At 41.8% G+C, this 18,744-nt stretch overlaps 2 protein-coding genes across 4 annotated transcripts; one reads left to right on the top strand and one right to left on the bottom strand.

Moving 5' to 3' along the window:
- The first annotated feature begins 933 nt into the window (after nucleotides 1-933).
- Nucleotides 934-17,481, top strand: LOC111235214 (2-oxoglutarate dehydrogenase-like, mitochondrial). 3 transcript variants are annotated; one of them, XM_022763581.1, is made up of 23 exons: nucleotides 934-1,028; nucleotides 1,715-1,938; nucleotides 2,430-2,600; nucleotides 3,406-3,508; nucleotides 5,249-5,364; nucleotides 5,477-5,631; nucleotides 6,059-6,205; nucleotides 6,309-6,399; nucleotides 6,500-6,679; nucleotides 6,784-6,912; nucleotides 7,239-7,418; nucleotides 7,572-7,724; nucleotides 8,415-8,517; nucleotides 8,598-8,726; nucleotides 9,034-9,184; nucleotides 12,127-12,254; nucleotides 12,353-12,531; nucleotides 12,689-12,760; nucleotides 13,366-13,491; nucleotides 14,479-14,551; nucleotides 14,649-14,812; nucleotides 14,924-15,078; nucleotides 15,193-17,481. In XM_022763581.1, the coding sequence occupies exons 2-23, from the start codon at nucleotides 1,717-1,719 to the stop codon at nucleotides 15,314-15,316; spliced, it is 3,051 nt and encodes a 1,016-aa protein (XP_022619302.1). In that variant the 5' UTR covers nucleotides 934-1,028; nucleotides 1,715-1,716; the 3' UTR covers nucleotides 15,317-17,481. The 3 variants fall into 3 exon arrangements, with proteins under 3 accessions (XP_022619302.1, XP_022619305.1, XP_022619303.1); XM_022763584.1 differs by lacking the exon at nucleotides 1,715-1,938 and having other exon boundaries at nucleotides 934-1,272; XM_022763582.1 differs by lacking the exon at nucleotides 12,689-12,760.
- Nucleotides 17,482-17,583: 102 nt separating this feature from the next.
- Nucleotides 17,584-18,350, bottom strand: cunh10orf53 (chromosome unknown C10orf53 homolog). Its single transcript, XM_022763585.1, has 3 exons — nucleotides 18,044-18,350; nucleotides 17,814-17,933; nucleotides 17,584-17,698 (listed from the first exon to the last, which is right to left on the bottom strand). Exons 1-3 carry the CDS (start codon nucleotides 18,135-18,137, stop codon nucleotides 17,622-17,624), a joined length of 291 nt encoding a protein of 96 aa, XP_022619306.1. The 5' UTR covers nucleotides 18,138-18,350; the 3' UTR covers nucleotides 17,584-17,621.
- Nucleotides 18,351-18,744: the final 394 nt, after the last annotated feature.

Here is an 18,744-nt window from a genome sequence, read left to right on the forward strand (position 1 = left end):
AGCAGCACCAAACACAAACTCAAATCATGAAAAAGGAAGAACTGTCTCTTTGAGGGAACACTCATTATTAAAGTGGGTTGTTTTAGAGTGAATATATTGTGGCTGTGGATGAAAACACTCGGTGCTATCCAGCTAAATGGTTAAATTAAAGTTACAGGATGAAAAGGGAGGCTGTTTTGTACAAAGGTAACCAATTTAAAAGCCACATAATGACACTCTGATCAATGGCATGTTCTAATATCTAGACCTACACTATTCTGTCTGGTAAATCCTCTTACAACTTGTGCCCGCTTCACCCCCCCCCCTTTTTTTTTTTTCAGTGGTGTGTGATTGTCATGATGGATAATACTGTTCCTTCCTGTGCCAGCAAGTATGACTGATGAAAATCTAGATGAGGAGGAGAGCAGGGTTAGGGAGGGGGAAGGAAAGAGGCAGGAGAGAGGGAGTGAGGGAGGGCCAATTATCTTATTGTTTAACCCACTCAAGGTAGAAGCCCATCAATCTGAAACCACTTGCTCAAATGACTCATGTTCAGCCTTTCTAAAAGTTTAATTGGCTTATATAATTAACGCTGAGGGGAAAGACATATGTGTGATGTAACTTAGAGGGAAAAAAATGAGTGTGTGCCAGGGCTCATAGATTTGAAGTGACAGGATTGAAGTATGTAAACCAAGACACCACAAACCACAAACCTCACAATAATTAACCTCCTGATATTTTTTGTATCATTTAAGAAAAAAAAATCTGGAAATAGAAAATTATCTGGAAATATAATGAATTTTGTTGATTGTTTTTCTCTCTCTGTGTCTCTGAGCTGGTGTGTTTGGCTGTAACTTAGGCACCACTGGCACCTTTGGGTGCAGCAGGCTGCTTGCTTTGCGGAGGAAGCACCACCTGACAGGCGGGGGGCGTGTCAAACCGTGGCTGCTGCTGCTCTCGGATCTGTGTCACCTTCACTGATACCTGTCCTACTTTTTACCTGCACCCCTCGGCGATGATAATAGAGTCGAAGAGCGGTGCAGTCTAAGGTAAATGTAATTTGTAGAAATAAAACATGGGTGACATTTAAAAACCACCGTCCTGTTTTTTTTTCCCGTGATGCCGCGCTTTTGCAGTGTCAGAGACAAGGGGAGATTATGAGGATTTGTGTTGACGTTGAGGGATTAGAGGTCCAGGGACACCGCAGCAGACCCAGAATGAACTAGGCAATGTTTAAGCATTGATGTCGGCGCTGTGTCCTGAAGCAAACAGTAAAGCATCCTGCAGGAAAAGGTGAGGAAGTTGTAGCAGCGGGTTATACTGCAGTAACAGACCACCATACTTGGTTGGACTCTTCGCGGTTACACGCTTTTTTAATTTTTTGCAGCTGGAGCGACTTCGCGCAGAAACAGACTCACAGGCCGTTACATGGCTGTTAGTCATGCAATGGCTTTACATCAAATGTATGCCGCTTCGATCAGTGGATATTCCACTGAAAATACACGCTTGTAAAGGTCATTTAATCCACAACGAGTCTGTGCGCAATTATAGTTTATGCGTAACCTATAATCAGTTTGTGCAGCTGAGGTATTGTTTTCTGTGTGACATTCAGAAACTTCTCATTCAGAGGATGCTTTGTAATAAAATTGTGACGTCAAATTTTATTAATGCACACTTTTCTGCAAAACATACAAGATGTTTGCAACCAATTTTCTCTTTCTCTGTGTGTCTATAGCCATGAGTCAGTTTCGGGCGTTAGCGGGTGTGCTGAGGGGTGGGTGTGCTGGGGGAAGCCAGTGGCTGCGAGGGCGTGGAGGGGGCCCGGCCAGGCGCTGGGTTGATCTAAGGAGAGGCTGCTCCTCTGGGGCTGCACCTGTCCCCTCAGCAGTGGCCAGCAGCTCCAGCTATGTGGAGGAGATGTACTTTGCCTGGCTGGAGGATCATAAAAACGTCCACGAGGTAATCATGTGCAACATGTCCCATTTATTTCCATATCAGTCAATAACTGCTGAGAGATATTGAATATAAAGTTTTTTTTTGCCCATTAATGGAAATTTGCAGAGGGCATAATGTGCAGCACCCCTGGAACCTGGGCTGGTTTAACAGCTAAATTACAATGTGTTGGTCTTGAAACACAGTTCAGCACATCTCCGGCCAGAGGACACTTAATAAATATGCACTAGGGTGTGCTGTTAGCTCAATTGCCTGACTCATGTAAATATACTGTGGCTGCAAATGTTCTGGACTCCTGCCTGGCCTTTCAGACACATCAACCCCCCAGCTTTTCTTCCTTCCTCTCTACACTGTGACTAAAGGCAGGAAAACATAAAAACACGTCTTAACCAGAGTGTCCACTGATGTACTTCATTATTAGTCACTAAGCAGGAGCGATACTGTCGCTCCATGTTCCTGTTTGCCTCCTGTTGGATCTGCCTTTCTCTGTCTTCTAGTCTTGGGATGCATTCTTCCGCAACATCCAGGCCTCCAGTCCGTCTGGCGAGGCGGGAGAGAGACGCCCCTCTGCTCTGCTCCAGGGCCGAGTGCTGTCCCACTCACCAGACATGACGCAGAAAGTGGTGGAGGACCACCTGGCTGTACACACTCTCATTAGAGCCTACCAGGTAACTCCACACTCACCTGGCCCTGCTGTGAGGAACCCACGCACACACACACACACGGATACACACACTGTGCACACATCAGATTTTGGAGTAATGTGGATTTATGTTATTTGCAAATAAAAAGATTGATCACATATCTCATAGGCATCCATTTAAATATTAAAGCAGTGTCTGTGTACAGAATTAAGATGTCATCTGCCTTGAGCCAGAACTGGCTGACTATTAGTAACTCCGACGTGTGTGTGTGAAAAATGCATCAAACAAAATCAGCTTGACTCGCCAAAACAGATGCAACTGGCAATGGGAGCTGTTTATACTGTGTGTCCCTGTATTAAAAGGAATGTACAATTTGTTTGTCACTGCATGAGGTTATGCAAATTGGTAGATTAAGTCTAACCTACTTACCCTGGCTGCTTTTTGAAAATGGAAAATATCAAAGAGACTACTTAAACAAAACAGGTGGTAACGTTCCCCATGCCCTCAAATTAATTCGAGGAACTATCCGAGGGATTTATTAAATTCTGTCTTTTGGCAAAAGCGTCACTTTTATTCCCAGCTTGTTGAAATCCTGGTGGGAATGTGTGTGCGTACATACACATAAAAGCACTCCCATGGGGCTCTTTCCTCAGAGAGGTTGACCTATAACTGAGTGTTAGCTTATGCTCCAGCTGTTCATACTCAGCATCGTGCTGGCAGCAGGCCCCTTGCCAAATTGCATCTTGATCTCTTCTGCTCGTCACTTTCTGTTTTTTACCCGATTCTCTCCTTCTCTCCTCATCTCTCCCATCTTTATCTCTCTGAGTAGATCCGTGGTCACCACGTTGCCCAGTTAGATCCTCTGGGAATCCTGGAGGCTGACCTGGACTCCTTCGTTCCGTCTGACCTGATCACCACCATTGACAAATTAGGTGAGGTTCGCAACTCATACAACATCACAAACAAAGAATTTTTGTGATGATGTTGTTGTCTTTAGTCTCTTGTGTTCATAGTTTTTTGTTTACTGAGGTGGTTTCATCACTTTAAGCCCCATTAGCATTTAAAACAGACTATTATTTAAAAAATATGTCAAAATGAAATTTTTTGAATTACTGACTAGAGATTCATGATTGCATCCAACGGTATGATTCTACATTTCCTGGTTCTGGTCTAGACTTTGTAAATAAGAGGTATATGGTTGCTGGTAAATGGAGATAACCTGCAGGCAGTATACAGTATATGCTGATGAGATTCACACTTTAGAAGGCCTTTCTTCTAATTAACTCAGGATACTTGTCGTGTTTAAAGATTTCAGTCAAAAGCATATTATTCTCTTTGGCAGCTTCATCTTCCTTATAAATGTAAATATCTGATTTGCATTTTTCCTGTGCCTCTATACATGTATTATACACACATCTCCGATCCAGGGTCATGTAACTCATCAGACCCAGGCGTGTAAGTGGTATTTCAGTATAAAAGGCACCGTTACATTCTCCGCCAAGTCTGTATACGGGTTGGTTGTCCTAATGCTGTCATTAATCTCAGGCCTAGCTCTTGTCATTCTCCATTTCATTAAGCGGACTGAGGGTCGAAAGATGCGGGACGGCTACAGAGAGCGATCGAAGTCTGCGGTAATGGCTAGTAAAGAGGAGAGAGAGAGATATATAAGGAGAGGCATTGTTTCTGCTGTTATCGGTGATCAGTGTGTGTCAGGACATAGCGTTGCATTATGTATTGTTTCCAGGACTATAGCTCCTTAATGAAAGCTAATGACAGCCTCCGTAGCCCCTTATTTGGTCAGCTGATAGTGCACGAGTCTATTCTTGGACCCCTTTGTCTTTGCTGTGTTCCTAATATGATTTGCACCTGTCTCCTCTTATGTTGCTTGCGATCTTGAGCTTGACCAGCTCTCTCAGGTGGGCTTTGTCAGAACAGAGACCTATGTGTGGGGCTACAGATACTGATGCTGTATCTCCACAGGTCCTGCTGCCTTACACTCTACAGATTCATACTGGTTAATAGTTTTTATTTTCTACCCTCAGGTTTTGTTTTCACAGTTTCTGCCATCAAATCAATCAACTCTGATTAACATTTTTGAATTTTGTCAGTCAGTTCACTGCAGGCTGATGATCTGAGTGTGGAGGGAGCGCTGCAGTCTCATTAGGAGTTGCAGCTAATGATTGTTTTCATTATCAATTAATCTTTTGGTTATTATATTTTAATAGCTCGGTTAGTCATCATTTACACTACAAAAATATCTATCACGATTTCCCAGAGCCCAGGATGACATTTTCAAATGGCTTGTATCACCCAACCTCCAGTCCTTCAATTGCTTTTGATAAAGCTGGAACCAACAGTGTTTGATATTTATGCTTATTAAATGACTTAAATGATTGTTTGATGATCAAAGTTAGGTTCATTGACTAAACAACTAATCAGGTTAATTATAAATAGTTGTATATTTGTGATAAAACAATTACCAAACATTTCAGTAATCATAATAATACATTTCCTACTTTTTAATTCTCGTAACTGTGATTTCTGCTCTGTTCGCATGATATGGCGGTTTTACTTAAGCCCTGTTGAATCACATTATAATGGTGCTCCCTGGAAACTAATAGCTTACATCCTGTACAGTGAGCCTGATCAAAATTTATGTGGTCTTATTGTAGGTTTCTACGGTCTTGATGAGTCTGACTTGGACAGGAGCTTCCAGCTGCCTCCTACCACCTTCATTGGAGGAGAAAACACCACTCTTCCTCTGAGAGAAATCATACGCAGACTAGAGGTATTTTGTTTGTGAGTTTGATCCCGTACGTTTTTTTTTCTAATGATGAGGGAAAGCAGTAACACTGCACCATTCTTTTTCTTTTTTTTTTTTTAAATCTCTTCTTTTTCAGACATCCTACTGTGGTCACATTGGAGTCGAATTCATGTTCATCAACAACGTGGACCAGTGTCAGTGGATTCGTCAGAAATTTGAGACTCCGGGAATCATGCAGTTCACTAATGCTGAGAAGAGAACTCTGCTCGCCCGCCTGATCAGATCCACACGGTCAGCAGTGAATAAACTCTTTCCACAGCTTACACTTTGGTGACAGCACGATACTTCACTTTTAGTTATAACTCACATCACATAAACAAAAACTCCTGTGCGCCTGTATATTTGGGAAGATAAACACCTTATTCTTTATGTGAGCTCATTTTCATCTTTGATTAATGATGTAGGAAGTTACTGGAGTTCGTTCCTGGAAGTGATCTGCCTGCATATTTCTTCTCCTGTGGCTGATTCATTTCTTTATGATGTAACAGTAGAGTAAATCAATATGTGCTAAGTTGTTTCTATAGATGTATGCAAATAACTGTGTGCAAGTGCCCTAAACCTTCATAATGTTGTTCCAAAATTCTTTACTGTTATACAATACAATACATTAATATCATGAAGTATTGTTAGTTATTCCTCAATTGTTTTTCTTGTTAAGGTTTGAGGACTTCCTGGCCAGGAAGTGGTCATCAGAGAAACGTTTTGGTCTAGAGGGCTGTGAAGTGCTCATCCCTGCTCTTAAAACCATCATTGACAAATCGAGTGCTGCGGGCATCGACAGTGTGATCATGGGGATGCCTCATCGGTAATGTGTACTACACCTTCTGTCCCCTCTCTGTTCAGTCTATGCATGCAGTCAATTATTTTCCTCCCATGTCTGATGTAGACCTTACGAACTATATTCCCAGGGGTCGACTGAATGTTCTCGCTAATGTGATCCGTAAGGATCTGGACCAGATTTTCTGCCAGTTCGACCCCAAGTTAGAGGCTGCTGATGAGGTGAGGAAGAGGTTAATATGTGATAATGTGGAATACTGCAGAGAAACGCATTTTGAAGATACAGATGATGCTTTATTTATCTCCATGTCTATACTTGTAGGGCTCGGGTGATGTCAAATACCATCTTGGAATGTACCACGAGAGGATTAACCGCGAGACAGACAAGGACATCACGCTGTCACTCATGGCAAACCCCTCCCACCTGGAGGCAGTGGACCCAGTGGTAATGGGCAAGGCCAAAGCTGAGCAGTTCTACAGAGGAGACACCCAGGGAAAGAAGGTAACAGTTATTATATCAGGTACATGGTGGCTCAGTTTATGTTTTGAAAATTTGATTTTGAAGGTGCTTCATCTTCATCTTCATCTATGATGGGATTTTTCCAGGTCATGTCCATCTTGATGCACGGTGACGCTGCGTTCGCTGGACAAGGAGTTGTGTATGAGACCTTCCACTTAAGTGAGCTTCCCTCCTACACGACACATGGTACAATCCACGTGGTGGTCAATAACCAGGTACTGGAAAGATCAGTGTCACTATAACTATTTCTAAAATGCGTATCTTTTATTATTTGCTCACATGCCAACAGATAGGGCAGTAATACTAATACTATTACTAATACTTATAGTCTTACTTATAATTATTACTACTACTACACTTGCTTTAAATAACTCTGTTAAAATAATGATTCCAAGCAAATTGTAATTAAAAACTAACAAAATTAGGTGTGAAAACTTTTGTTTTACACACATTTTGTTAAACTCATTTTGATTGTTTTACATTTGATTTTAGGCTCTAAATGTAAAGTTATCATGTTTAACATGTGATTGTTCCCTCCCAGATTGGCTTCACCACAGACCCTCGAGTTGCCCGCTCCTCTCCCTACCCCACCGATGTGGCTCGCGTTGTCAACGCACCCATCTTCCACGTGAACGCCGATGACCCCGAGGCTGTCATGTACGTGTGTCAGGTGGCTGCAGAGTGGAGGAACACCTTCAACAAGGATGTGGTCATTGACCTGGTCAGTCACAGCCAAGTCTTAATGGATTAACACTTACATACTAAGACGTATCTTCTGTTTTTAAGGTGTGTGTGCATGTGTGTGTGTGTGTGTGTGTGTGTGTGTGTGTGTGTCTGTGTGTGTGTGTGTGTGTGTGTGTGTGTGTATTTACAGGTTTCTTACAGACGGTTTGGCCATAATGAGATGGACGAGCCCATGTTCACCCAGCCGCTGATGTACAAACAGATCCGTCGGCAGGAGCATGTGCTGAAAAAGTACTCTGACAAGCTCATTGCTGAGGGAGTGGTGACACTGCAGGAATTTGAGGTCTGTGATCTAATGCTGTTTGCTCTTGTTAAATATACAGTATATTGGTAGCTGCTACTGTATGCTCTTGTGTTTGATATCACCATCCGCTGGACTACGTGCATTAAATCAAACTTAGATATTACCCTAGCCTTTGGGTAAATGTGTTGTGCCAGCAGCGCTGTATTAGAGTTTCAATTTACTGACTCAGTTCAATCACCTGGCCTCACAATCCCTCAAACACAGAATATATTGCTCAATGAAGTTGAAGTATCCCTCAGATTCTGGCGCCATTCAATGGAATTGCTCAGTTTCTTCATCCAAAAAAGAAACTTTGATCGTAACATCCATTCTGAACATTTTTTTTTTATACCACATGTCAGAGAAATACTGCAGCACCTCTTTGGTGTGTTAGTCCCTGGCTTTTGATGGACATTGTTTTCTGTTGTGTGGCCTGCTATTTGGAGTTTTGCAAAAGCCCCATTTGTAATATGGCAAGGCAGAACCATTACTGCTGGTGGAGACTTTCCTCCTCCTCTAATATCTCTCTCTCTTTCTCTTTTTCTCAGTCTCTTTCTCTCTCTCTCTCTCAACTACACACAGTTTTGGTTAGCCAGCTGCAGCCCTTTAATTAAAGTAAACAAATTGTGCATCATTTAATATGTGACATTTTTCATTGTCCCTATTATACAATACCAAATGTGGATGCAGGAAGAGGTTGCCAAATATGACAAGATATGTGAGGAGGCATACACCAGCTCCAAGGATGAAAAGATCTTACACATTCGACACTGGCTTGACTCCCCCTGGCCAGGTAAATTCTCCCTTTACCCTAAAACACTTTCTGCTGAATACTTTCTGTTCCCGCTGAAAGGAAACTGTCTCTCTCTGTAGATTTCTTCACAGCGGAGGGAGAGCCCAGGAGCATGAGCTGTGTCCCCACCGGACTGGAGGAGGAGGTTCTGCAGCACATTGGCCACACAGCCAGCTCAGTGCCCCTGGAAGATTTTAAGATCCACCCCGGTGAGTCCAGTTGCTTTCTGTTGGAAAAACACAATTACTTCGTTTTTGGACATTTTCTTCTACTCGGCTGATATTAGGTCAATAAAGCAGTTCACTTGTAAACACATCCTTTCCTAAGAGCAGCTTTTTGGCCTACACAGATGAGGCTATAGCAATTAACACTGGCGCAAGGGTTTTTAATGTTTCTTACAACACATTACATCAGTCAATTGTGTTTTTTTGTTTTATATTCCCTTCACCGGTGCTCCTCTGAGAAATCACTTGTTTTTTGTTTTTTTTTGTTCCTCTGTCTGTGCTCGTGTTCCAGGAGTGTCTCGTATCCTGCGTGGTCGAGCTGACCTGGTGAAGAATCGGCAGATGGACTGGGCTCTAGGAGAGTACATGGCCTTCGGTTCCCTTCTCAAAGATGGCATTCATGTGCGGCTCAGCGGGCAGGATGTAGAACGGGGCACCTTTAGGTGAGTCTATGTCGACACACAACTGAAAACTCAATGTTGCCTCATTTTACGAATCCTTTTCAAACCTCTGTGCCTGTTTGTATTAAATTCCTCGTCTGCGCTACGGGGAGCTCCTACTGCCACCACGGCCTCCTGCTGAGGACAAGTGTGCAGCTCTGTTGTACTAAAGAAACCTCAAGTGTAGTTATTAAATAAAACAGTGTTTTAAATATATCCATTTTTTTCTCACTTGGAGATAGTCATGAGCTCACACACAAATTACATTATTATTTTATCTTTCTTTACAATCACGTACAAGGCCTGAGCGACAAATCAGTGTCATTGTTTATCAACTTGAAGCTGAATCATATTGTGATGAAGTGACATTATCTTTTTGTCATTCTATAAATTTCTATTGTCCAAATCAGTGATGAACTGTAACTGAAGGTTCACATTATGCAAATGAAAATAAAAACAAATACATTTTTTCTCATGTCATTTGCAACAGTAGAGCACAGTTCAGTGTTTTGAGCTTCTTTTTTTTTTTTATGTGATATTGCATGTATTTTCCATATTGGCCTGGCCACATTATTAGGTACACCTATTGAGTTTAATGTAATACATCATAACAGATCTGCCACAACTTCTACATTTAGGAAGATTAGATTATTATAATGTTCATTTTTTGTTGACTTTTTGTTGGTGTTAATTCAACTATATGTTTATTATTTAGGACATAGTCAGTGGTGGTGTCGTACTGACCCCCATTATAATGAAATATGTTTATAAACTACAGCCTCAGTAATGTAGAGTTATATGTAATAAATACCTCTCTGACAGTGTCAATCAAAACTGAACATTATCATTGTTGTAAAGGTGGAACTGATGGCAGAGCAGTTGTGTTGGATTACATTAGATTTTACACGTGCACCTACTGAAGTGGCTGCTGAGTACATGTCGATATTGGAAAATATTCTCAATACTATGTCACCCAGCTCTGCGGTGACTCTTAGATTGAGGTTTCCCCAAATATACTATTTTGAAAACAAACTGGCACATTTGTTGAGAGTGTCAGGGTCACCATGCCTGACCAGAATTAAGGGGTAAAAAAAAAAAACACTCTCATAGAGACTGAAGTGAATTTAGTAATTGGGGTGGGGGTGGGGGTGGCACAGGGAGTCTGTCAGACAGAGGACGTCAGCACAGTCTCCTGGGATCTGTGAAGCCCACATGGTGTTGTCATGGTATGGAGGGAACGAGTGACACATGAACAAAACCAGCTCCCCCTTTTCACTGCGCCTGTCTCATCTGTCCCCTATCATTTCTCCACCAGCCCATCTCTACTGACACCGCACCCGCCCCCCCCCTTCCCAACCCGCCTCCAGCTCACAGCGACATACATCACACTAACTAACCAGAGGCTACGGGGCTTTTTCTTTTGCCTCGCATTTACCACTGACATCGACTTCTCCTCTTCCTCTGTCCCGTTCAGTAGGCTAATGTTCCTGGCCTGTAAAAAAAAAAAAAATGACAGCAGTCAAACACGACATATCACCTGGTGTTTGTTCCACATTTTATTCTTTGTGTTACTTTTCTTTCTCATTGTACTTCAGCTATACTTTACCCCCTTTACCTCCCTTTACTGCTTTTTTCCTCCTTCCACCTACAGTTTTTTTCATCCCCCACTACTCTGTTTCCCATCTTAGGAGCTGAGCATATTGGCATGTTACAGTTGAGTGGGCCTGCTTGCGTTTCTGTGATGTACGTAACAGCGTGGACTAATGGATTCAGTTGTCGTGTTTGGGTGGGTTGCATGCGCTGCTCCGTGCACCCCTTTCCCTGACTAATGGGGCCCCCAGGCAGAGGAAGTGTGTGTGTTTTTGTGTGTGTATATGTGGAAAAAAAAAAAAAAAAAATATTGGGCACGCAGTTTATGAGGCAATCCCAGAGAAAGACCTCATTCTCGTGAGGGTTTTTTGGGCCCTCTTTGGATTGTGAGCGAGTGGATTGAGAGAGTGACCTCAATTAATGCTGGATGCTCTTAATTTTCTCCCTTCATCAAAGGATTCCTTGAAGAGGAAGCGTATATCCTGCAGATGTGGAGCAAGGATCAAAAAAACAATTATGCAGTACATGATGTATCCTCATTAGTCCATAATTATGGATGATATTATTCAGAGGACTCAAATCATGATCATCTAGTCTTATGGGAGGTAATATATCAGATTCAAGATAATAATCAATAGATTTTGGTTATTTCCGGCATTTCTTTTGTCTGACAATTACATAACCTCTAGCACTGTGTGCATGTAGACGTCATTAGAGTGATGTTAAAGGGGTTTAAGTGATTGTCTGATCGTGCTGCATTTGAAGGCTGATTCCTGCACTGGGAGCGAGCCGACTGGCAGGGCTTGTTAACGCTTGGCTCTTTGCTCCCATCAACTCTTGTTGGGCCTCATGCTGCCTGAAGATCGGGAGAGAGGAGAGTACTGCCTTTATAGGCTGAAGCACGGGCTGTAATGTGTGTGATTGTGATGACCATGCATCTACTGGGTTAAGAACCTTTAAAGAAATCCAGTTGCCTTAGAAAAGCTGTTGTTTTCACCACTTATTTAAGACAGCTTAGAGTTCTCAAAATCTTTTGTGGCAGTATCGCTCTGGAGTTATAAATGCCACACTTTGGATTTTTCTTCAGTAAATACTAGTGATGAAATGATAAGTTCAATCAATTTTCAGAAATTGAGTAATCAGTTAAGGAGCAAAAGCAAAAACCACAAACTGGTTCCAGCTCCTTAAATGTGGCACTTTTTTTCCTCCGTTTTCTATTATTGTAAATTGATTTTTTTTAATCTTTTATCTTATCTTCAATCTTTTATTTTTAATTTTTATGTACCATACGTTCATGGATGGTGGTATTTGTCTGTTTCAGCTCTTTCTGTCTCTGCTTATCTGGTGTTTTACAGTCACCGTCATCATGTTCTGCACGACCAAGAAGTGGACAAACGTATCTGTGTTCCCATGAACCACCTGTGGGCCAACCAGGCTCCTTACACTGTCTGCAACAGCTCCTTGTCAGAGTACGGAGTGCTAGGTGAGACCGAAGCCGCTCTGGCTACACAGCGTGTTATAGAAATCCTTTTTTTTTTTTTTTTTTTTCCCAACTCTGTTAGAAGATGACTGTGATTTCAGGTTTTGAGCTTGGCTTTGCCATGGCCAGCCCCAATGCTCTGATCCTATGGGAGGCCCAGTTCGGAGACTTTCACAACACAGCCCAGTGTATCATTGACCAGTTCATCAGCTCAGGCCAGGCCAAGTGGGTCCGCAACAATGGTATTATCCTCCTGCTGCCACATGGGATGGAGGGAATGGTGAGAAGTGACAATCAACCAAGCTATAGTTCTTTAGAAAATGGAATAAGGATATGATTCTGTAGTTTTGGATTTTTTAAAATATGCCAAATCTTTAAGTGAAATTCCTACTCCATTTTGTCATTATGTGTCCTGCTCTTCTTCTTTCTGTCCTCAGGGTCCAGAACATTCATCAGCTCGACCTGAGCGCTTTCTGCAGATGAGCAATGATGACCCTGATCACTTCCCTGTGTGTTCACATGTGCAATTTACATTACGGCTCAAATGGTTATCGATGTCAGGAATGTGATTACCTAATGATAAATGTCACAGAAACTCTTTAACGGTGTGCTGCTTTTCGAATCCCGTAGCTTCAGTGTTTTAATGGCTATGCTTATGTCGTGACCACTTAAGTGATGATTGCCCTTTTCTCGAGAGCTGAGAAGTCTCTTCATTTTGCCCTCCAAAGAGTTGGTATTCAGCAGTAAGTCAGGTCCAAGGGGTCGGCTCGTACGAGGGAACCACAGCGGGCTGTATCAGCAGAAGCTTGCCAGTTTCATCCCCAAATGGGATATTGATCAAACTATGAGTGTCTGTGGGAACTGAGGGATTAGCATTCTTTGTCCTGCGTGTGTGTGTGTGTGTGTGTGTGTGTGTGTGTGTGTGTGTGTGTGTGTGTGTGTGTGAGAGCGAGAGGGTGAGAGATACAGTGCACTAATGCGCTCAAGCTTTCCCCTGGCCAATTATGAGGGCAACCATCAGTATAACTTTAGAATTTTGTGTATATGAAGTTAAATCTTTGTTTTCAGAGTCAATAACCTTTATAATTCCTTTTTTTTTTTTATTTCTATTTAGGAGTTTAATGGAGATTTTGAAGTTCAGCAGCTGCATGACTGTAACTGGATCGTAGTCAACTGCTCCACGCCTGCTAACTACTGTCATGTGCTCAGACGACAGATTCTGCTGCCATTCAGAAAACCGGTAAAGTGTAACATCGTCTTCACCGTGTTTTATCTGTGTCTTGCTGAGCTTCAGTTTGTCTTGTAATGATCGTTTTTACATTTGAACTCTTGCACAGATTTCATTCAGTCACACATGTGGGCCACTGCTTTCGTCAAAGATAAATCCAAGGCATGCTTTGGAAAGTAGTTGCTGATTTGGCAGGAGTTACTGATGTTAGATTTCTGGAGTCCTCAAAAACTCTTATCTCCTCCTGACATAAAAAATATTTAGTTTGCCGCCACAGCAGGTCATGTCTGTTATTCCAATTAAGTCTCAAATGTGAGAAGGTGAGCGGAAAAAATGTGGTTCAGTCTTAATATTCGTTCATTGCTTCACCCACTATGTTATGATACAATACTATATCAAAACCACACTTTAAAAAGTTTCAGTTTGCAGAAATATGCATAACCTGTGATAATATTTACCTAAATCATATACAGTACAGATATGTTTCTGTATGTTCTTATTTAGTACTTTGAACCACTAAAGTAATGCTAGTTTAGGTGTAAAGTTGTAGAATGTAAAGCATTTTTTTTTTTTTGTTTGTATGTGCACATCTCTTTTTTAGTCTCTCACAGTTTTCAGCCACAGTGAATGTCTTAACTGATCCCCTGTCGCACGTAAATGCAATGCTTTGCGAAGCATGAGAAAATTACTTCCTGAGCAAATTAGTGAGAGGGCCAATGGGGGATAATATTGTTTGTTTTTTATGAAAAACTCTGAAATTCTGGACTTGGTCGGCTGAGCACAAAGGGTTTTATTTATTTGATTGTTAAAGAAATGTTTTGTTTTCCCTATGCTGATGTTGCATGCTACATGGTGGCAATAAATTAGCGTGAAAAGAGATAAAAAAAACTTTCATCTCTGGAGTTTTTTCAAGGCGCACGATAAAGATACGGATGACAGAATCAATCTGTTGTTTGTCGTTGACAGAAACTTTTCCCTCTTTTTTTTTTTTTTCCACAGCTGATTATTTTCACTCCAAAATCTCTGCTGAGGCACCCGGATGCAAGGTCCAGTTTTGATGACCTCGCCGAAGGTGAAGTTTTACATCATCTCTGTGAAATGTGACATAGGAATGTGTCATAAATGTTGGTGTACAGCTGTAGCAAACATACCATATCCACTGTCTGCAGGCACTAAATTCAAGAGGCTGATTCCTGATCAGGGTCCTGCGAGTCAAAGCCCAGGGCAAGTGAAGAGGGTGATCTTCTGCACTGGCAAAGTCTACTATGAACTGGCTAAAGAGAGGAAACAGCAAAACCTGGAGAAAGATGTCGCCATCATCAGACTTGAACAGGTGTTTATTCCCTCTCCTCTGTCTGAGCGTGTCATACACTGTGGATTTTGAAATGGGAGTAATGCAATTTTCTAATTTCTCCTTCTACTTATTCTTCACCTTCCCCCTTAGATCGCTCCGTTCCCATTTGACCTGGTCAGAGCAGAGGCGGAGAAATATGCCAACGCGGAGCTGGTCTGGTGTCAGGAGGAGCACAAAAACATGGGTTACTATGATTACGTCCGGCCACGTTTCCTCACAGTGATGGCCAACAGGAAACCCATCTGGTAAGGCTCTCGCTTGATTTGCTCATGAGGTGAAACTGGAACAATCTGTTCAGAGAGTCTGGTAAAGGATTTGAACTCTTGTCACTGGCGACAAACTGTCTGTGTTTCTTCCAGGTATGTGGGACGGGACCCTGCAGCCGCGCCTGCGACAGGGAACAAGTCCACCCACCTGAATGAGCTGAGGAGGTTCATGGACACTGCTTTCAACCTGAGCGCCTTCCAGGGGAAGGACTTGTAATGGAGATCTGGAATGAGAACCAGGCTGGAGGTGCAGTTTCATCTCCAACCACCATAGTCTATTTATTCTATGAAGTCTTCACATGGCACAGTTTTACAACTCTTATAGATTTGTGACAATCTGAAGCATAGTCTTAGTAAGCGTCATTCTAACCCCTGATAACCTTATGTGAAAGATAAGTCTGCAGCACTAGCTGATTTATGCCTGAATCAGTCTACACAATATTTACATCTGTAGAGATGGTCACCGCATCAGATTAAGAGATCATGTTTTTGTTCCGACTTGAACGAGATCTGTGTCAGACTACATGTTGAATCCCAACCAGTCATACTGTAGCTTGCAGACCTTCATGACCTGCAACAGCTGTGGTGTCAGAGGCGTCATGGAGGACACTGAGGATGTTATTAAAGTAGGTGGAAGATGACAAAAAAAATACTACTACCACTACTACTACATACAAGTCTTTCTATGATATGTCCTATACGCAGAATCAGTTGTCTTTCACTGTAATGCACTAATGTAATGCATGGGACAGAGCAGCAAATTGTTGTGGCCAGTACTCATTGCTATTCCCTGGCCATGCCCCATGTCAAATCAAATCATGTCATTTTTATTTATATATCCCAAAATCACCCTCTGTCAACCTTTATCTTTATACCCTTAATTTGGAGAAGGAAAACCTCCACATGTAGTCTGATCCCAGCTTTACTGCAACAATCTGCACTTTATTCAACCAACACTATTCAGCAAAGGGCCTTTATGGTTGTTTTGGTACAGTACAGTGTGTGTTTATAGAGTGTTGTCTAAAGGGAACTAGACACATTTCAGCCTCTACAGGGTGCTAAACCTCCAACACCGTGATTTCAAAATAAAGGTTACTTGCAAAAGTATTCTACAAACATTAAATATAATCACTCCATCACAGAATTCTCACTTGAGCACCTACTGTAGATAAGTGGTGAAGTAATAACAGTACCTCCAATAACATTCACACACCAAAATTCAAATTTGTGACAATCACTGTTTTATGCAATAGCTTTAGTACTGTAGATAGCTCCATTGCTTATATGCAGAATACTATTGTAAATTTATAGTATTGATTTGCGTTTGTATTGATTTTTGTAAATGATGACCAGATGCACACAAAACACTGACCGTTTTACTTAAGCACTGAATATATATCACATATCACTGGTATGAAGACTGTTCTCAAATTAAACACAGCAGTAGGTTTTCTGCCTGTATTTACGTGGGCTACCTTAGCTGTAAATGAAAGAGGGTTTGTTGTCACACCTCACTTCACCAGGAGACATGAGCCAGCTGGCATAGAGACTTGCAGCCATGTTTTCTACTTAGGACATAAGGCTCGGCTTCCTCTTCAGAGGCTGAGGGATGCACACACACACATAAACACAGCAAAGCCTTGGATGCTTTGAGAGCAATATTGACGCTTGGTTGTCAAATTAAAATCCCCAGGTATTTAACAGAATTGATATTAGTTACTTCTCTGCTTTGTAATGCTCCGTAAAATTATGCCTCTTGTTTAACTGTACTGTAGCTTTCCTTTTCCACTTACAGCTGAAGATTTAACCATAAGCCATGCACAAACATCAGCTTCCATATTAAATGACTTTATAGGTTTATGTATTGTACTTAATTAACAGAAGAAAAATACGTCCACATATCCGTTTGGGTGCTGAAACATACGCACAGCTTGATGAGGTTGTACTAACACTAGGAATAATGACACGTACAATAAAATATCTTTAAGATCAATAACGTGCTTTGGTCGTCATGTTTAGTTGTATATAATGCTGGACATTTTATTTGTGAAAAAAACAAATGTGTATGGTTTAATGAAACAAATACATAGGAGCAATACTTATAGATGAACCAATCTATTAGGGGCAAATATTTGATGTTTAGCCCCCATTGATATCTCACCTATCATCTTCTGTGAATCATACCCTCTTGCCTGCAGCTCCCCTTTAAGTAAACAGGGCATAGTGCACAGGGTGGACTTCACATGGCTGATTCATTATTTTCCCAGGGACCCACAAATCAATGGTGAATTTTATTACCTGTTTCCAGGTTTTCTGTGTCCCTGTGGTAATTACATAAACAATTTAAGAATATGTTTCAAGTCAGTCCAAATATAAACTAAGACAATAAATGTGTTAATATAAAATCCCTCCCCCCCGCCCAAAAAAAAGACTGGCCCACAAGTACAAATCTGCAATTAAGTAAATTACCATCACCAACTGACAATGTGGTAAATCATGTTTTATATGTCTTCATTCAAATGTCAGGCTCTGTTAACGTCAGCATTCTCCACAGCAGCAACAGCCTCCTTGCAAACAGGGTCCAGTTTTCCATCTCCGCCTTCAGGGGGGAAAGCACAACAGGTTGCCAGACTGTAACATCACACAGTGATGGGCCTATCGCCATTAGGTAACATTTATACTCTCCGCTTTCCGTAAAAGAAAACCAAACTCACCGAACTCCAGCTGCTTTATATGACAGGTGAAGACGAGCTCCCCGTTGACCACGAGCTCCACCGTGTTCCACTCCTGTGTTTCTTTCAAGATGCACTGGTGCCCGCGCACTGTCAGTGCGGCTGCAGACATATTGGACGGTCAGTGTTTAGCCTCACCTCACCTGAAAGCTGAGGGAAGCACACGACTTGCAGGTGTTCTAATGGGACTCGGATGGGAAAAAGAAACGTACCTCGGAGACCCTGCAGGCGGAAGGTCCTGTGTTGTACAACTCCGCTGGATTCATACGGTCCGTAGCAAATTGTCACCTGCGCGCTCGACGGCATTGTTTGTTGTTACCATGGGGAACTCACAACACACACACGGCTTACTGTCCAGCTAGTATCCAGGAATCCCATTTCCTTCACTCGTTAAAACAAACAAACTTTACTCATCATAAGTTTTAACAATTCGGAGAGTGTTATCAAACAGGCTAATTTTTCCTTAACTGGACGGTTAATTAGTTTGGGCTGGTTCTTGTATCAGGCCAGTGTGTGGAAGGAGAGACATGAGGCTAAAATACTGTGTGAGGTGAAAGGGACATGCCGAAAACAACGAGATGTTAGTTAGTTAGTTAGTTAGTGTGTGAGTTACACTTCCCGACGTCATCATCTCTGATGCTCCTTATAACTTGAGAACTGGCCCGAAAATCATCACGTTTTATGTTTTCTTCAGTATCACAGTAATTCACTGATAGTTGTCAGTACATATAATGATAGATAGCAAACAGGAGCTGCAAATAATGAATTCGGCATACTTAATTTTTCAAAAATGTAAACAAATATTGGTTTAAAAAATCTGAATCCATGGCAACATACTTCCTGTTTCTTGTGAAAGTTTACATTTGTTAATTGTTCAACAGCCTATCCAATGTTTGATAGCTGTAATTATGAG

Source organism: Seriola dumerili, unplaced genomic scaffold, assembly GCF_002260705.1.
Source record: "Seriola dumerili isolate Sdu_G_001 unplaced genomic scaffold, Sdu_1.0 BDQW01000478.1, whole genome shotgun sequence".
NCBI lineage: Eukaryota > Metazoa > Chordata > Actinopteri > Carangiformes > Carangidae > Seriola > Seriola dumerili.